Raw genomic sequence first — 17,618 nt, 5'->3', positions numbered from 1 at the left:
GATTGTAGAGTGAAGATTCACTTTCAAAGGAAAGTAGATGATTTTTAAGGAATCCCTAGCACAACGTGCGGTAGAAAATCTGAGGGACTGAGGCTCCTCCCAGGAAGGTTCTAGAGGGAGGTCGGAGCTGATTGGCTAACTGTGAGAGTTTGGTCCTTTTTGCATAAGGACAAAGAAAGGCTACTAAGGGGAGACCCTTAGGCCTATTTTCTCTATGTATGTCTATAGGACATTACTTTTTTATGTACCGGAGGCTCCCGTCTCGACGACGGGGAATGATTCAGGCATGTGAATCTATGAAAGACACCCCTAATACTGGATAATGCTAATTCGGCATTCCACTCAAGTGAACTTACTTTACGTTTAAAAGCCAGGAGCTAAAGCCTATACGCTTACCTTGAAAAGTGATTGCTTTAAATCTTGCCCCAGCCTCTCAGACATTTTGCCCATATTGTCCGATACTTTGGTCATTCCTTCGGCGAGGCTGTCTGGAATGGCCTTTACTACATTTGAAACATTCCTCATAGAGTTGCGTAGAGGGTTTACAAATGTATCCATCTTCAGGGGGACAAAATATGGTATCAAACTTTTATTGTAATACAAATGTAACAAAGATAAAGGCATGTGAAATGTTATGATTTTCATAACACGGATAGAAAAACAAGGGCCACCCTACGCACAAGGAACCTGGGTATCTATTATATATCAAGGAACAAATGGAATACTTGATAATAGTTCAGCACAATGGCAATAATCATAGGTAAAGATGTACCGAAAGAGAAGAATCATACAACCCAAAGAATAAAATGCAATATTGTTCATGTCAGAATTGATGCAAAATCAAGAAGGAAGTGCTTGGTGTCCCAAGTGAACTTAGAATTTACATATCAAAGTGACAAACTGTGACATACAATAAGGTTTCATAGTATGCAAAAACAACCACTTGGTAAGTATACAATAATTATTCACAGCCTTCTGAAATATTAGTGAGAGCGGGGTAAAATAGTTAGATTCAAGTGAGTGTCAACGGCATTTCAACCTCACAATCAACAGGGGGTCTCATCAGGACCTACCCAATATAATAATTGAAAGAATGGTTCAGTCAACTGGAAGGCCAAGAAACTATGGAAAAGGTATTTGTGTGATGAATGGATTACCTGAATCAATAACAATAGACTGTCAAAGTGGTGAAGTGCACATCATCATTGGAAGTGAATCAAAAAGGAGTATTGGGAGGGGGTAATTATTCACATGGAGCCCAGCCGGGCACTGTTTGAGAGGAGAGAGAAATATAACAATATATCTGTAAGAGACATTAGTTAGTGATAGATTCCTTACCTTAGAATATCCCCAGGAGTCGGACTGGATCCGGAAAGTTTTTCGTCAGCAGTACCCCTGCGCGTCGGTAGGTGGTGTCGTGCGGTTCCGCGTCCGCCACTGGCGTCGTAGGCGCCGAGATGACGTCACGGAGACTACTTAGGCGCCACCCATGCGCGCCGTCAATTCTGTACACGACTTTCCGCACCAGGAACGCAGAGTCATGCAAGAAACTAACCACTGGTGCCATGAAACTAGGGGCCTGAAAGGGATGACCATACCCTAGAAATCAGTTCGCAGAACGGGGAGGATGGGTGGGGCGGTAAGGAATCTATCACTAACTAATGTCTCTTACAGATATATTGTTACACAAGTAGTAACTTGTGCATCTGAAAGAGACAAGTTAGTGTTAGATTCCTTACCTTAGAATAGATACCCCAGCAATACCAACCCCAGTGGTGGGTCTGCGAACAAGATTACACCAGAAAGTCACGGAGAACAGAACTGCCAAAGAAGCCATCTCTCTGGACTTGAATGTCAAGGCAGTAACGCTTGGTAAACGTGTGCAGCGAGGCCCACGTAGCTGCCTGACAAATGTCCTAAAAGGGAACGCCGGGTCCCAAGGCAGTAGTGACTGCCTTCGCCCTGGTAGAACGGTCACGCAGCCCCACAGGAGGGTCCTTCTTAGCCAACGAGTAACATGATTTGATGCACAGAACGACCCACCAAGAGATGGTCCATTTGTGCACGGCTCGACCTTTTGTGGCGCCCACGCAGCCAACAAAGAACTGGTCATACACCCGGAACTGTTGTGTGCGCTTCAGATAGAACGAGAGCGCACGTTTTGAGTCTAGACGGTGGAGCCTCTCTTCCTCTTTCGAAGAATGCAGAGGCGGAAAGAAGGTGGGCAAAGTGATGGTCTGCCCGATGTGGAAGGGCGTGACAACCTTTGGCAAGAAAGAAAGACGGGTCCTTAGAACCACCTTATCCGGATGAACACAAAGGAAAGGAGGTTTAGAAGAAAGAGCCTGGAGCTCCCTCACTCTTCTGGCAGAGGTGATAGCTACCAGGAAAGCAGTCTTGAGAGTGAGAAGATGCAAAGGACAGTTATGAAAGGGCTCAAAAAGAGCACACATCAGATACTTCAAGACAAGGTTTAAGTTCCATTGAGGCATTTTGAACAGCACGGGAGGAAACGTGTGCGTAATGCCTTTCAGGAAACGGTTAACAACCAGGGTCTTAATAAGAGAAGGCTGATCTGGAAGCCGCAGAAAGGCGGAGATGGCCGAAAGATAACCTTTGATAGTGCCCAGAGCCCTGCTGGGCCAAAGAAAGAAGGAACAAAAGGACCTCGGAAAGAGGGGCAAAAAAGGGGACCCACAGCATTCGCTGTGCACCATGCCACAAACTTGTTCCACCGGCAGGCGTATGCCGTTTTAGTGGAGGGACGCCTGGCTGCCAGAATGACATCACAGACTTCGGGAGGGAGATCGAAGGCTGTCAACTGTCGCCGCTCAATCTCCACGCATGGAAGTGGAGGCTGGACAGGTTCAGGTGGAGGACCGTCCCCTGCTGCTGCGACAGAAGATCCCTCCGAAGAGGCAGTCGGATCAGGGGATCGATTGTCATGTTGAGGAGCTCGGGATACCAGTATCTTCGGGCCCAATCCGGATCCACAAGGATGACTTGGACCCGGTGGCGCTGAATCTTCTTCAGCACTCTGGGCAGAACTGGAAAAGCGTACAAACGACCTCTTGTGACATAAGCGTAGCCGAGGGAATGCCACTTTGGAAATTCCAAAGCTCAGAATTGATGACATTGCGCGTTCTCTTTGGTGGCGAATAGATCTAACCAAGGCTCTCCCCAATGAAGAAAGAGACATTGCGCCACGTCAGAGTGCAGACGCCATTTGTGATCCATCAAGCACCGGTGGCCAAGTTCGTCCGCCCAGTCGTTCAGAGAACCTGCCAGGTGTTGAACCACCAAGGTGATGCCTTGATGTTCCAGCCATGTCCAGAGGCACAGAGCCTCCTGACATAGGGTCCACGACCCGACCCTGCCCTGTTTGTTGCAATACCACCTGACGATGGTGTTGTCCATGAACACCAGCACTACACTTAATCGGACAGAGGGAAGTAATGCCTTAAGTGCAAGTCAGATCGCCCAAAGCTCCAAAAGGTTGATATGCAGTCCGGATTCTCTGCCTCTCCCAAGTGGCATCCCCATCCCAGGAGGGACGCATCTGTCACCACTATGTGCTCCGGTTGGGGAGGGGAGAGGGACCTGCCATTGACCCAATCGCGATACGTGAGCCACCACTGCAATTGACGAGCAGTGCCCTCCGAGATCTGGATGTGATCGGACAGGTTGACCTGATGCTGTGCCCACTGAAACTTCAGGCCCCACTGCAGAGCCCGCATATGCCACCTGGCATGTTGCACTAGCAGGATGCAGGAGGCCTTCAGGCCCAAGAGCTGGAGAGTCATCCTGACTGAAACCAGGGATAGAGGCTGAAAGATCGGAATCATAACCTGAATATCCAAAATGGGTCGCAGGCCCCCTTTGTCCTTCTTGGGGACCAGAAAGTAGTGGGAATAACAACCACGTCCTACTTCTGGCCCAGGAACGCACTCGATGGCCCCTTTGGCCAGGAGGGCCGCAACTTCCTGCTGGAGAAGCGCAAAGTGATCCCCCGACATGCGGTGGAACTGAGGTGGCATGGCTGGGGCAGCAGATTCGAAAGGGAGGGAGTAACCACTTCGGACAATCTGCAGCACCCACCTGTCTGAAGTGACAACGCCAGTGGGGGAGTTGATGTTGAATCCTGCCGCCCACAGGCGTGGGGTGCACTCCAAGGTTCAGACTAGAAAGGCTTTGAGGCAGATGCTGCGGGGGCGGAGGTAGACTGACCCGCCCTTTGGCCCCCTGTGCCGCCACAGTGGCCTCCACACCCGAGGCTGCGCTGATTTTAGTTCTGCCCAGGCTTCTGGCTGAGCTAATGTGCGGGGGCGCCCCTTCCGTGGCCACGAAAGGAACGAAGGGTAGACGTGGGAGGGCGTGTGGTGGTGAGACCTATGGGACTTGGCAGTAGCCCGAGAGTCCTTGAAACGCTCCAGCGCACTGTCTGCCTAATCGCCAAACCGGCGAGTACCATCAAAGAGCATGTCCATGAGGGAACTCTGTAACATCTCCCGAAAACCCAGTGGACCACAGCCAGGCATGGCGCCGCAGGGCCACCGTTGTGGAGAGCGCTCCCTCTAAAGAGTCTGCGGTGTCCAGCCCACAACCGAATGGCAAACTTAGCGGCATCCTTACCCCTCGGCAACAGTTAGGGAAAGGACAGCCCAAACCACTTCGGGGCACTGGGACTGTGTCTGTGCCACTGTGTCCCACACCGCGTGAGAGTAGAGGCTCAAAAAGCATGCACTGTTGACTGACCTCAGCCCCAGGCTGGCAGAGGAAAATAACCTATATCCAAATTACTACAGCTTTTTAGATTCCTTATTCGGCGGGGCGGTAGGGAACGCACTTTGGGAAGTGGTGGCCTGAATGACCAGGCTCTCCGGAGTCGCATGATTAGTCAAAAAGGCTGGTTTACCCAGCGCCACGCGATGTCACCGGGTCACGTCCTTGTCCACATGAAACCCCGTGGCTGGTCTAGACCAGGTGCCCATCTAAACATCTGTCAAGGCCTCATTGAATGGAAGCAGAGGTTCCGTAGAACTTGCTGCCGGCTGAAGCACGTCAGTAAGGAGGTTCGTTTTATGAGATACCGTAGGCAGATCGAGGTCAAGGGCCTCAGCTGCTCTACGGAGCACCACAGAATAAGTGGCGCCTTCCTCCATGACAGCGGGAGGAGACGTAAAACTCGGCTCAGAGGAGAGGTCAAGGCCACCTGCATCCTCCAATTCCTCTGCCCACTCATGTTCGGACTCGCACTGCCGTGCAAGAGGGTCCTGCAACCCCTCCCAGTCATCCCCCTCCTCCACGTCCCGAGGCACAGGCGGCAGTGGCGGGGGAGGCACAGGGGAAAACAAATGCTCCTACGGCATCGGGAGTGGCACCGGAACGGCGTCGGTCGGCGCCGATCCGGCTCCATGTCCCAATTTGGGCCCCAAATTAGCTGGAAATTTGGGCAAGGGCGGAGGCGGAACGAACGGAGTCCACGCCAGCAACAGAGCCGCAGGGGGCACCGGGGCCACCGGCAGAGGACCCTGGGGCGCCGCGGCCAGAGCCACCAGCGGAGGACCTTGCGGCGTCGGGGCAAGAGCCGCCGTCGGCAGAGCCGAAGGCAACCAAGGGCCCTCCATAGGGACCACGGGGCCCAAAGGCGCACCGGCGGGAGCCCTAGGCCTGAAAAGGCGGTTAACGGCAGCAAGAAACACTTGCACCTGGCCCGGAGTCGCCGACGGAGCCGGATAAGGTGGGTAGGCTGTGGTACTCCTAGGCTCCAACGGAGCCACAGTGGAAGAACACCTAGCCCCCTCGTCCGCATCCGAAGACCTACAGGGGGACGTCGGAGAGCGAACACGCTTCGTCAACTTTTTCTTGTGAGGTCTTTTACCAGATTCCGAGAGCGAAGACTTGGACCCCGAGGAGCGATAATGATGGCTCCGCGGACAGTCCCTTGAGCGACCCCTGGACCTTGAATGGTGCGGAGACGACTGCCGGGCCTCCAGAAGCTTTCGTGACCGCTCCCACAAAGCCTTCGGAGCCATGGTCAGACAGTCAGGACATGTCCGAGAGTCATGGTCGCGGTCTTGGATAAGATGGGGTGAGACTCTATGTCAAAGGCTGCAGATAGATCCAGTAGGGTGAAGGCCGCAGTGTCACTTTCGTCCATGATCAGCTGGATGTTGTGCATGGCAGGGATGAGGGCAGTTTCTCTATGGTGATTGGGCCTGAATCGGAATAAGTGGTGTTGAGAAGGTGGTTGTTAATGAGGTGGGTGGCTAGGCTTTTATAATTTGTATTTTATTTATTAATTTGGTGTTTTTTATATAGCTTGAACATGACCCTGAGTAGGGTGTCAGAGTGCTTTAGATTTTATTTTATATAGTTATGTTTTAAGTCATCGGTTGTTGTACAATTATTTAGAGCAAAAACATTAAACTTAATGTACACATATACAAACCACAAAAAGGTTAATGTTCAAAGAAAGGTAGCGTGTAACTGATCAGGCAGGATCCATGATGCTGGCGAGCCTATTGAGATCATGGGCGGTATTTACTCATATAAAAGGATTTCGCTTTGTTTTTTAATACAGAGTTGGACGGGATTTTTCTAATGTTGGGAGAGTGAGCGTCCCAGATTAGAGGAGCAACGCCAGAGAATGCTCGGCCGTAAGTTTTCTTCTTACGAAAACGTGCCGGTATCAGTAGTAGATCCCCATGGCTTCTAGAGATACCGCATCCTCCAGATTGAGTGATTTTCTTTGCTAGGTACACAGGTGTTTGGTAATGTACCGTCTTGTGAGTGATGCATGCCAACTTAAATTGTACTCTTGCTTCGTAGGGCAACTAGTTTAGAGCTTTCAAATGAGGGGTGATGTGGTCGAATTTTTTGGATCGCGTTATAAGTCTTGTGGCTGCATTAAGACAAGCTTTCAGTGGGGCTGTAGAGAACTTGGGAAGATCAGTCAGCGTTGTGCAACCATACTCTATCCTTGAAATGACAAGTGCCTGAACGGCTGTTTTGAGGACTGACTTATTTAAAAATGGTTTCCGTTTTCTAAGTTAGCTTAAATGTAACCGGGCGTTTTTTGCCATTGTGTTAATATGTGATAGCATGTTCAAGTTTTTGACAAGAATAATTCCTAAGGATTTAGTGGAATCAATAATCTTCTGGGTACAGTTTAATGCTGTGATCAGATTGGTCCACTCTATTATGTTCGTGGAGCTTTTCTGGGGAGAGATCAGCCAGAATTCGGTTTTATGTGGGTTAAGCTTCAGATGGTTACTGGTTAGCCAATGATTGGTTCTCTTTAGTCCCTGGTTCATGATACCTTTCTCTCTGTTGATGTGACTTTGATGTATAGCTGAGTGTCATCTGCGTACATGTGGAAAGAGAGGTTTGCTCGCTGTAGTGCTTCAGTGAATGGTTCTATGTACAGATTGAATTACGCCGGGGATAGTGTGGATCCCTGTGGTACCCTGATTGCATTTCCAGATGAAAATGATAAAGTTTGGTTGACTATGAATTTTTTCGATTTTTTTTCTAGGGAAGAGCTAACCCATTTCAGGACCGTACCCTCTAGTCCCATTCGATGTCTCATGCAATCTAGAAATTTTTGGCATGGTTAGGATTAGGAGACATGTTTTGTTATGGTTGAGGGCAAGTAGAGCATCATCCACAATGTGCAGAATTGCAGTTTCCGTAATATGGTTAGGTCTGATTCCTGATTGAAAGTCATTTAGTAGATTGAATTCGGAGATATGATGGCTAAGTTTTTGTTGCACACATTTTTCAGGACTTTGGCTAGCATAGGGATGTTTGTTACTGGTCTGAAATTGTTTGGGTCAGAGGGGTTCTCTGTTGGGTTTTTTACGATTGGATTCACTTGTCCAGTTTTTAGGCATTCCGGAATTGCGTCTTGTGTTGATAATCTTTGACCATGACGGGATGAGTAGATGGTTAATTGAGGACCAGCACATTGTAGGTAAGGGATCGTTGTAATGATTATTAGGTTTAATGGTCGAAATGATCTTTGCAATGTCAAGTTCATTGACAGGCTTGAATTCTGACCACCGCCATTATTTTTAGGTTTTTGCAACTCTGGTTGGCATTGATAATCTTTTCCATGACTTTTACCAGTAGCATAGGAGGGAGATCAAGGGTAGTGAACTTAGAAATAAATGGCGCAGTCACTTTGATTTGCTCCTGGTCTCTGCCCTAGAGGTGATTAGCCAAGCTTTCTCTAGAGTGACCACATCGCCATCCCAGTGGGCAATGACAGCAGTGGCTGGAGCGTATGCAGTAACATTCACATCCCTCAACGTATTTTAAAGACATGACATTTCTTCAATGGCTATGCCCAAAAATGTCTTTCTTAGATCAAAGGCCATACTCACCAGGGGGGCTACCATTCCAAGAGTGCCTTCACTACAAAAGTTGTTTGAAAGGGGGTGTTTATTAGTGATCTCATTACCCGTTACTATTGTCTCTGGGTGTTTCATAGTTGAATGATGTGAGGCTGAACTAACATGTTTGGCAAGAATTTCTGTTGTAATGGTTGGTTGGACAGGGGGAGTCAGAGAAGGTGGGCTTGTTTCCTTTTTATATATGGCCAGAAGGGCATCAGTGCAGGAGGTAGGAAACCGTAAAATAGAGCAGATCATCTTTAGGATTGCTCTGCTAAGTAGGGCCAGGGCCCAGCCTTCAAAAGTTCACACACAAATGTAAATGTAAATGTAAATGTGGGTGTATTTGTGAAGCGCACTGCGACTCCATGGAGTATCCTGGCGCTGAAGACCGCTGGGGAACCCGTCCTGGTTTTCCCTGTGAGATGGTCCCTTTCTGGGTATCTCCAAGGTGAAACCAGGCATCCCCGGCGTCTGTGGGGGCCGTTGTAGAGATGAGGCAAGCTTAATGCCCAGAGTTGCCGAGTGTGTTCCCTAGTTGGAGTAGGCACCGAGGTGAAAATTAACGAGTCCGCTTTGACCCTGGTCCACGACCCTGCCGCGTCAGGAATTGAACCCTGGTCCCGGGCCATTCTCTGCTTACAGGTCTGCTGCCTCTAACCAGTGAGCCACACCACTCCACAAATGTCTTTCTGCTATATGTTCAGCTGTCAATGTAGAAGGCTTGGTAATCTGGATAATACAAATTTACTTAAAAAATATACTTTTATTGTCACAAGATTCACAAAATAAGAATGATTAATATTCTACAGACAACAGGGACATCTTAAGAATTTTGGGGGCCCAGGGCCAAATGTATTTTGAGGGGCCCTGTTCGAAACAGCTTTTACTTTATAATCCAATTTAGCTTTTTCAAGGCCCCTTTGGCTGGGTCACTGAGCTCTCGTCCAAATTCTAAATGTGTTTACATTCAATATTCGTGGATGGTGACAATATTGTAACAGCAGCAGCTCACTAATATTACTGCAAATAATCTCTGCGACACCCTCCAGTTTCTCATACACGGGGTCCTGTTTTTATCTAAAAGAAACTTTTTTATGGATGTAGCATAAAACATAAACACAACATTTCTCTGCAAAATGACTATAATAGACTCTCACACAGCACCCACAATAAGAAATTAAAGCAAAGCGGATTTTAAAATCTGTTTAGGAATTATTCAAGATCATCAGGGAAAGACTCTGCAGAACAGAGTTGATTATCATGGGCCCCCCTAAAAGGTTTGTGCTCTGGTCCAGGGCCCACATTGCCAATGCTCTAAAACGTCTCTGACAGACAAGTGTTACTCAAAGCTGATGGCACACAGATTTATCTGCATGTCATTTTTCCGGACACAGACATCTCCACGACTGCCTCTTAGAAAACAGATACATGCTGGCTGCTGACCATGTTCAAATAACTAAGAGGAACATCATCAGTAATTAATTCAATTAATTTTAACCTGTCCACTCTCTAACCCTCTCCAAGAGTCAATGTGCTCTCTTCAATTAAAGGTTAAAAACCTCCAAATTTGTTTGGAATGAAGAATGCAGATCCATGTGTCCTGCAAGCTGCAGCTGTTGGTAAACACTGCTGCCACCATGTTAGGGGAATAGATATTTATTTTATAGGTCTCCAAACTCCACAATTGGATAACCAATACTAGTCTGTGGTCCGCTAGCTTGCTCACTCCATCTATTTATATGCCAGTTTTCAAGCTAAATTAATCCACTCCTAGCAGGCTAATCAAAATACAGTTTGCTTTGTACTATGCTCAATCAAACAGGACCATGACTTAAATTGCCATTCACAATAGGCAGTGTCTTTGGTTCAACATAGAAACACATTTAAAGTGCATTTAAAGTGCTTCTGTGGTATAGTCAATTGTTTTTCAATCTGTACCCAAGCAGAACTCAGATGTTCTGTTAGACATACATTGCAGGCATTGGAATGTGACCTCACCATATTGCTATCTAATGGGGAGAAAGGGTTCCTAACTTACCTATCTGAAAAGTGAAAGATACAGCAATCAGGGACAAAGCATCAAAGCTGTGAGGGTAACAAATTTAGAGCCAGAAGGTGAATCAAGATGACAGACAGAACAGCATCTCAGAGGGTGGTATTAAAGAGTATTGAAACAGAGAATCTTTACATCTGACCCCGATAGGACATCCTATTGAAATAAATAGAATCAGGGACAAAATAACTAGGAAGTGTAACTTTTTGTACATGAGAGTCAAAGAGTGGATCAATCCTTATGGATATGGTGCTTTCATCCCCCCTGATGCATCAGATACAATCATAAATTGAGGCCAGGAATGCCTCCTTGACTCCAAGAAGCATTTCTGAGCTGACCTGCAGTGAGCGCTGCTCCCTTCGCCTTCGTATCCTCTTGTTTGCTGACCCACGCCTCGCGGCCCCCGCTCCGCGGGTGCCGCTCGCAGGCCAAGTGCATTGCCGGACTCTGTTTTCCTGGACCCCCCCGAGTGCATAGGAGCACCAACGCGACCTGTGTGAACCTGTATCTACACCCCAAGGCGTGAGGCGGGACTGCGAGGACCAGCGTGCAGCGCGGCGCTGATCGGCCGCAGCTGGTCCTCTTCCCGCCCCTCCACCCGTCAAAACATCGCGGTGTCCGAGTAGCCTGGGAATCATTTCTGAGCTGACCTGCAGTGAGCGCTGCTCCCTTCGTATCCTCTTGTTTGCTGACCCACGCCTCGCGGCCCCAGCTCCGCGGGTGCCGCTCGCAGGCCAAGTGCATTGCCGGACTTTGTTTTCCTGGACCCCCCCCGAGTGCATAGGAGCACCAACGCGACCTGTGTGAACCTGTATCTACACCCCAAGGCGTGAGGCGGGACTGCGAGGACCAGCGTGCAGCGCGGCGCTGATCGGCCGCAGCTGGTCCTCTTCCCGCCCCTCCACCTGACCTTCCCATATAATCTGCGGCAGTAACGCGCACGCGGGACGCGCGCGGGGCTAAGGCCGGGGCGAAGACCGGGCAAAGAGCGGGCCGTTTAAGGCCGTTCAAGGACGGCAGAGGACGGCCCTGGCCCTGAACCTTGTCTTATTGCCCTCAATCAATTGCTAAGATAGGCGGAACTGTGTGTTTTATTGTGTACTGTTACACCGGCGGCCGCCTCCTAGCTATATCACCATCTTCTACTGTCCTCGCGCTACAGATGTCGGCCATGCGCAACAGAACCAGAAGCTGTACCAAAAAAGCTACGGTGGTAGCACAGGTGACTGGACCCATAGACCTTTTTATTTCACGGGTGAATGAAACTATTGATAAAAGCATTGTTTTATTAGAAAAAAGAGTCTCCTTGGATCTTGCGAACGCAAAGCGTTCGTCTTTGGGCTCTCTTGCAAATGCTAAATCACCCTCCCAGCAGTTATCGAATAATTGTTCTTTACCCTTACCTCTGCCTACTTCTGGAGCATTGACTGTACCGAATGCTGTGGATTTATCGGTCGCCCTATCAGACTCGGATCCGTCTTTTGTCGATCTGGAGGATACCCCAGATCTAGAAGCCTGCCAGTCACCCGGCAAAGCGGAGCCGTGTCTGGATGGGCTAACTGATGTGGCAACAGCTCCTGTACTTATAGATTCTGGGGGAAGGGTTATCATTCCTCCAAAAGTTACGTCCAAGAGTAAGAACAAGGAAAAACCAAAAGTTGCAGTTAGGAACCATAACCTGATATCACCTACCCCGCAATTAGCACCAGGTATACCCTGCTGGGTTCATAATATGGTAACAGATCTTAAATTGGAACTTGAGGCCACAATAGCAGCACAAATTAAGCCTTTAATTTCCAAACTAGACAGGCTCACGTCTTTAATGCATTCGAAATGGCCCAATAAGACGAACGGGCCAGGGCCTGTTCAGCCACAAGGGATCACAGAAGCAGCCTCCAAATGCTCATCCTGTGTCCAGCTCCCTAAAGATGTATCAAATAATCCACAAGCAACCATGGTTACCGGGAATTCAGCTTTATTACATTTGTCCCAAACAGGGAATAATTCTGTCCAATCCCCAGTTTTACCCACTCCGAAGGTGGTGGGTTCTATCTCGACTTATCAACATTCTGTCGATGGAAATAAAACCACCACTTCACAAGTAAAAGATGCTGCAGGAAAGTCTAGCAACCCTTCAGTACCTATCCTTACAAATAAGACTGAAGGTTTTAAGCCAAAGCAGGCTCGTTTTAAGTCAATCAGCCTGCCACCAGAAGTCTCCCCTTTTGTGGTCGTGTTGACAGCAGTTCCCCCACTGAAGGAGGGAGCTAAAGAAACTTTTGTTGAGTTAAGGAATAAATGCGCTCAGTGGCTCCACTTACATAAACCTCTACCTAATAATATGAATGGTGAAATTCTTACTGTGCGTAGAGGGGATTGGGTGGGCAGAAGTAAGAAAACAATAGTAGGGGACGTAATTACAGTTAATTTTAGGGATATAGGGGCAGCTAGTTACATATGTAATGCACCTAACAGTGGTCCTGCTACTCAAATCAATCCACTCCCTTTGTCTTATTTTCTTCCCATGCCATCAAGACCAAATCCTCCTCGTTCTACTTTTCCTAGCAATAGAGGATCTGTGTATCCTCCGCAACATATCACTAAACCTTGGCAGCAACCACCACACCTTTCACCTTTTTTTCCACAACATGCTAGTTATCAGCAGCAGCTACCACATCCCTTATCGTTTCCTCCACACCATGTTAGTCCCCAGTGGCAACAACCCCCTCATTATCCCCCACCTTCATATCAGTTTGCTCATCAGTGGCAGCAACCTTTTCAGCCCCTACAACCCGTTAAACCCCAGTGGCAACAAACATGGCAGGACATGCCTCCTTCCCTTGATCCCCCGTACTCACAATTCGCCCATCCTAATAGATATGGTGTGTTAGACGAGGTAGACTGACTCAGCTTTACCAAAGCTTCAGACTCAAATATCTCTACGTCCAAAAAAGATAAGGAGAGTGTTCTTCCAGCCATACCTTTCCCTACACCTCCTGAATCCCCAATAGTGGCATCACCAATACCCCTCTTGCATATATTATGTAGGGATAGCCTTGATGCATGTACATCTACCGTTACCCCCAGATTAGGCCTAGATACCAATCTCCAGGAAGATAGTCCTATCCCACCACGTGTAATCCAGCCAGAGTCGACTACTCTTGGCGACACTGGTAAGCCAGCGGGACTCTCCCTTATTTCCTGGAACATTGCTGGCCTTGCTAGTAAAATAGGTTCACCCTTCTGGACCAGATTTATTGGGGAGGGATTAGACCTAATCCTTCTGCAGGAAACGTGGTGTTTGGACCTTATTAACATTGAAGGGTATACATCTCACTGCCTTAAAGCTACTAAATCTAGCTCGGGCAGGGCCAAGGGGGGCCTTTTGATGCTTTTGTCCAACAAGCTGTGTGATTGTACAGTCAAAAGTAGTACGACAGTTGGGACCCACAGCCAAGTTTTAAGGGTAGAGTGCAGGAAGAGTATTGACCTAGTTGTAGTAAATTTTTACAACAACATTTTTGATGCTACCAGAGGAGATATTCTACCGCCTCTGGAAAAGGAAATTACCAAGGCCTTGGGCATTTCGAAAAGAAAGGCTGAGGTTGTTTGGGCAGGGGATTTTAATTTGCAGCCCTGCCATTTGTCCAATGGGAATATCTGTGGCTTCGGAGCGGCTATGAGTAGTCATTGGGGGGGTTCGGGAGTGAGGGAGGATTTTCTTCACTTCCAACACTGCAGTTACGGTTCTACATTAAATAACATGCTAGTCACACTTGACTTGACCCTGTTAAACTGTAACATAAATAACCGGGCAATAATATGCCCCACATTTACAGGTAGAGATGCAGGATCATTTATAGATCATATTCTTTTGTCTAGCAGTGGAGACTTTACTGACTTGTATGTGAATGAAGAAAGTCTCAGCGACCATAACAGCATTCGTGTTACCCTCCTAGGGCATGGTACCCCGACAGTTTCAGGCGAAAAATGCTCTACTGACCTAGTACCCATTAGACCGAAGGGTCTTAGGATTAAATGGACTGGAATTAATTCTAAGGCCAAGCAGAAGGAGGTTCTCACCAGTTGTAAGAACCAAATCAGTTCTTGTTTAGATAACGATTGTGACCCAGGTTGCTTATTAGTCCACTTTGTCTCCATGAATTGTATTATTGATGGTATTTTTACTAAGGCCCCGTCATCTAATAGTGGTCCGAAGCAGGGGTGGTTTGACAAGACCTGTATAGTCGCCCTCCGTGAACTTAAGAACGCTTTAGGTACCAAACCACGAGATAAGGAGGGTATAAAATATCTTAGGTCTAGATATAAAATAGCAATTGATAATAGGAAAAGGGCATTACAGACTGAGGCGTGGGATAAGTTGAAAGAAGCAGCCGAGACCAAAAACTGCAAACTTTATTGGGAAACAATTAATAGTCCTTTTCTCAATAAAGAAGATGTTCCAGAACTAACATCATATGTGGCATGCAGCGATTGGGTCAGTCACTTTTCTAAAATTTTTAATCCGGAAGGGTTACTCCTTGAGTCATTGTCCCCTGAGTCTACCCCTTGGCTACCCCTCCCGTTGGGAATAACATTAGAGGAAAGCCATGAAGGAATTTCTATTAGTAAAGGAGGCAAGGCACCTGGCCCTGATGGGGTCCCGCTGGATTTATACAAAGATGAACCAGATCTGTGGGCTCCCATCCTGGTGAGGTTATTCAATTGTGCGGCAGAAACTAATTTCCCTTCTACTTGGGGTCAATCAGTTATTATCCCCTTACATAAGAAAGGTAATAAATCAGAGGCTTCCAATTATCGGCCAATTTCCTTGTTGGACGCCTCTGTAAAGGTAATGAGTAGGATTTTGCTCAAAAGGCTAGAAAATTGGGCAACTGATTCGAATATTTTAACTAGAGTCCAATACGGTTTCCGGAAAGGTGTGGGCACATTGGATCAATGTGTAAATTTGGACCTTTTAATTAACAAATATACTGTGGCAAAAAATGACAATCTCTTTTTATGTTTTGCTGATTTGAGTAGCGCTTTTGATTTGGTTAACCACGCTATTCTTTGGGAGGTTTTGCTTGATACAGGGGCACCGAGGGAAATCGTCCATTTCTTAGCCAGACTTTACGAAAAACTCTCCTGTAAGGTCCGCTATGGCACCCTAGGCGAATGCACCCCTTTTTTTAAAGTTTCACGGGGCATACGCCAGGGATGTGTTTTGGCTCCTCTTTTATTTTCCCTCTTTATCAATAATGTTGACCGTTCTCTGGTTGACATCCCAGCCGATGCTCCCCTGATTGGAGGGAAACCCGTCCCGCTGTTACTTTATGCGGATGACGCTGTTCTTTTATCTCGAACACAGATTGGCCTCCAGCGTTTAATTGATAATTTTTTGCAGTTTATCCAAGGTAGGAGGCTTCGAGTGAACAAAACTAAGACGTATGTTATGTCATGCGGTCAGGCAGCAAAGCAGTCAAAACATACCTTTTTCATGGATAAAGAAAAATTGACTCATGTTAAATCCTTTTGTTATTTGGGAATTACATACAATAATAGTGGGACTTGGACCTCAGAATTTGATTCTATTAGACTAAAAATGCTGCGGTCCACCAGCAGTATTTTTCGATTTGCCTCTAAACTTGGCTCACGCAGCATTCCAGACATGATGAATATATATAATGTTTGTTGTGTCTCTTCTGCACTGTATGGGGCAGGTGTATGGGGCCATAGCGAAGGCACATCCCTACTGAAGGAGGAAAATACGTTTTTAAGGAGGTTGTTATGTGTTCCCCCTTCTGCCGCTGTTCAATTGATCCACGAAGAGGTCGGGGTCGAGTTTATTTCTGACTTAGCAGCAGTTCGGCCACTTTTATTGTGGCGCTCTATTTGGGCTAAGCCAGAGACTCGATTCACTCAAGATATTATTCTTGACTGTATAGGTTTGGACCATTCTTCACGCATACAGTGGTTGAGATACATCCATCGCTGGTATCTTCTTCTTTTTAATATTGATGTGTTTCTTGAGCCAGAAGAGGTTGTCTCTATTTCAAAAAAAGAAATAAAGACAACATTTCTAAATTTTCTAAAGGCAGAGCGAGATAAAATTTCTGGTAATCTATCTACCGTGAAATTTTATAAGGACCTGAATTTAATTCCGGGGCTCCAACCCTACCTTGTGTACGTGACCCGTCCCTCTCATCAGTATGTATTAACACGTGTCAGATTGGGTATTGTTCATCATTTGGTTACATTCCCAAACACGAGAGCCAGATCAGAGACACCCTGCCCGTGTGACAGTATTTCCCGCCAGAGTAGTTGCCACTTTTTACTTTTTTGTAAATTTTTTCATTTTTTTAGGATAAAATACCTTAAACCGATTTTTATAAAGTATAACATTCGTACCACAGAAACTGCACTGATACTTTTATCCTCACTGGAGAACGAGGATATTTGTTTCTTTCTGGCTACTTTTATTTTGAAGTGTACAGCTGCCAGGAAAAGTATTGTACTTTAACATCGCTTATACTTACCTGTCTGTACCTATGTAATACAGCTGCCAGGAATTGTATTATGCTGCTATTACTTTTTACAATCCTGTCTGTATTTATATGTTTCCAAGTTTTATACTAATTTTTGTAATTAAGGTATCATTTTTATCTGTTGATGCTCACAGTATGCTATGATTATTTAAATTGAAATGTACAGTTGCCAGGAAATGTTTATTAAGTAAACCCTATTGATTTCCTGTCTGTTCATTATGAATGCCTTGTACTTTTGTAACAGTCTGTTGATTTTAAAATAAGGCAAGTTTATCTTTTAATTGTGCACACTAGCCTTTGCACATCTTCCTACTCCTTTTCTTATTTGTGTTCATATGGCGATTTTAATATCCTAATTATGTATTTTATTATGCTTGTATGATTTGTATGTACAAATCGAATAAAAGCTTTTTGAATTGAATTTGAATTGACTCCAAGAAGCCGGATGTAGCCCCCACTTCAAACTTTAGTGTTTGGTCTGTGACTGGGTCTTTTACCTTCAGTAGGTGTTTAAGTGTGGTCAGGAATTTTTAACTAGTTCCTGGACTCGCATTTGTTTATGTTGGAATAGAAGGAAATGGCCAGCTATCCCAAAGCAGAATAGTCAGGAGCAGATAT

General features: G+C 46.6%; 1 protein-coding gene across 7 annotated transcripts in view; it reads right to left on the bottom strand.

Annotated features, from left to right (window-relative positions):
• Positions 1-17,618, bottom strand: part of SNX13 (sorting nexin 13) — a 547,690-nt gene that overhangs the window by 132,227 nt on the left and 397,845 nt on the right. For all 7 annotated transcript variants that reach the window (XM_078663681.1, XM_078663683.1, XM_078663682.1 and 4 more), the window contains one exon: positions 397-558. In XM_078663681.1, coding sequence (XP_078519807.1) covers positions 397-558 — 162 coding nt within the window. The remainder of the gene's footprint in view (positions 1-396; positions 559-17,618) is intronic.

This window comes from Lissotriton helveticus, chromosome 10 (genome assembly GCF_964261635.1).
Source record: "Lissotriton helveticus chromosome 10, aLisHel1.1, whole genome shotgun sequence".
NCBI lineage: Eukaryota > Metazoa > Chordata > Amphibia > Caudata > Salamandridae > Lissotriton > Lissotriton helveticus.
This window is presented reverse-complemented; position numbering and strand designations above follow the sequence as displayed.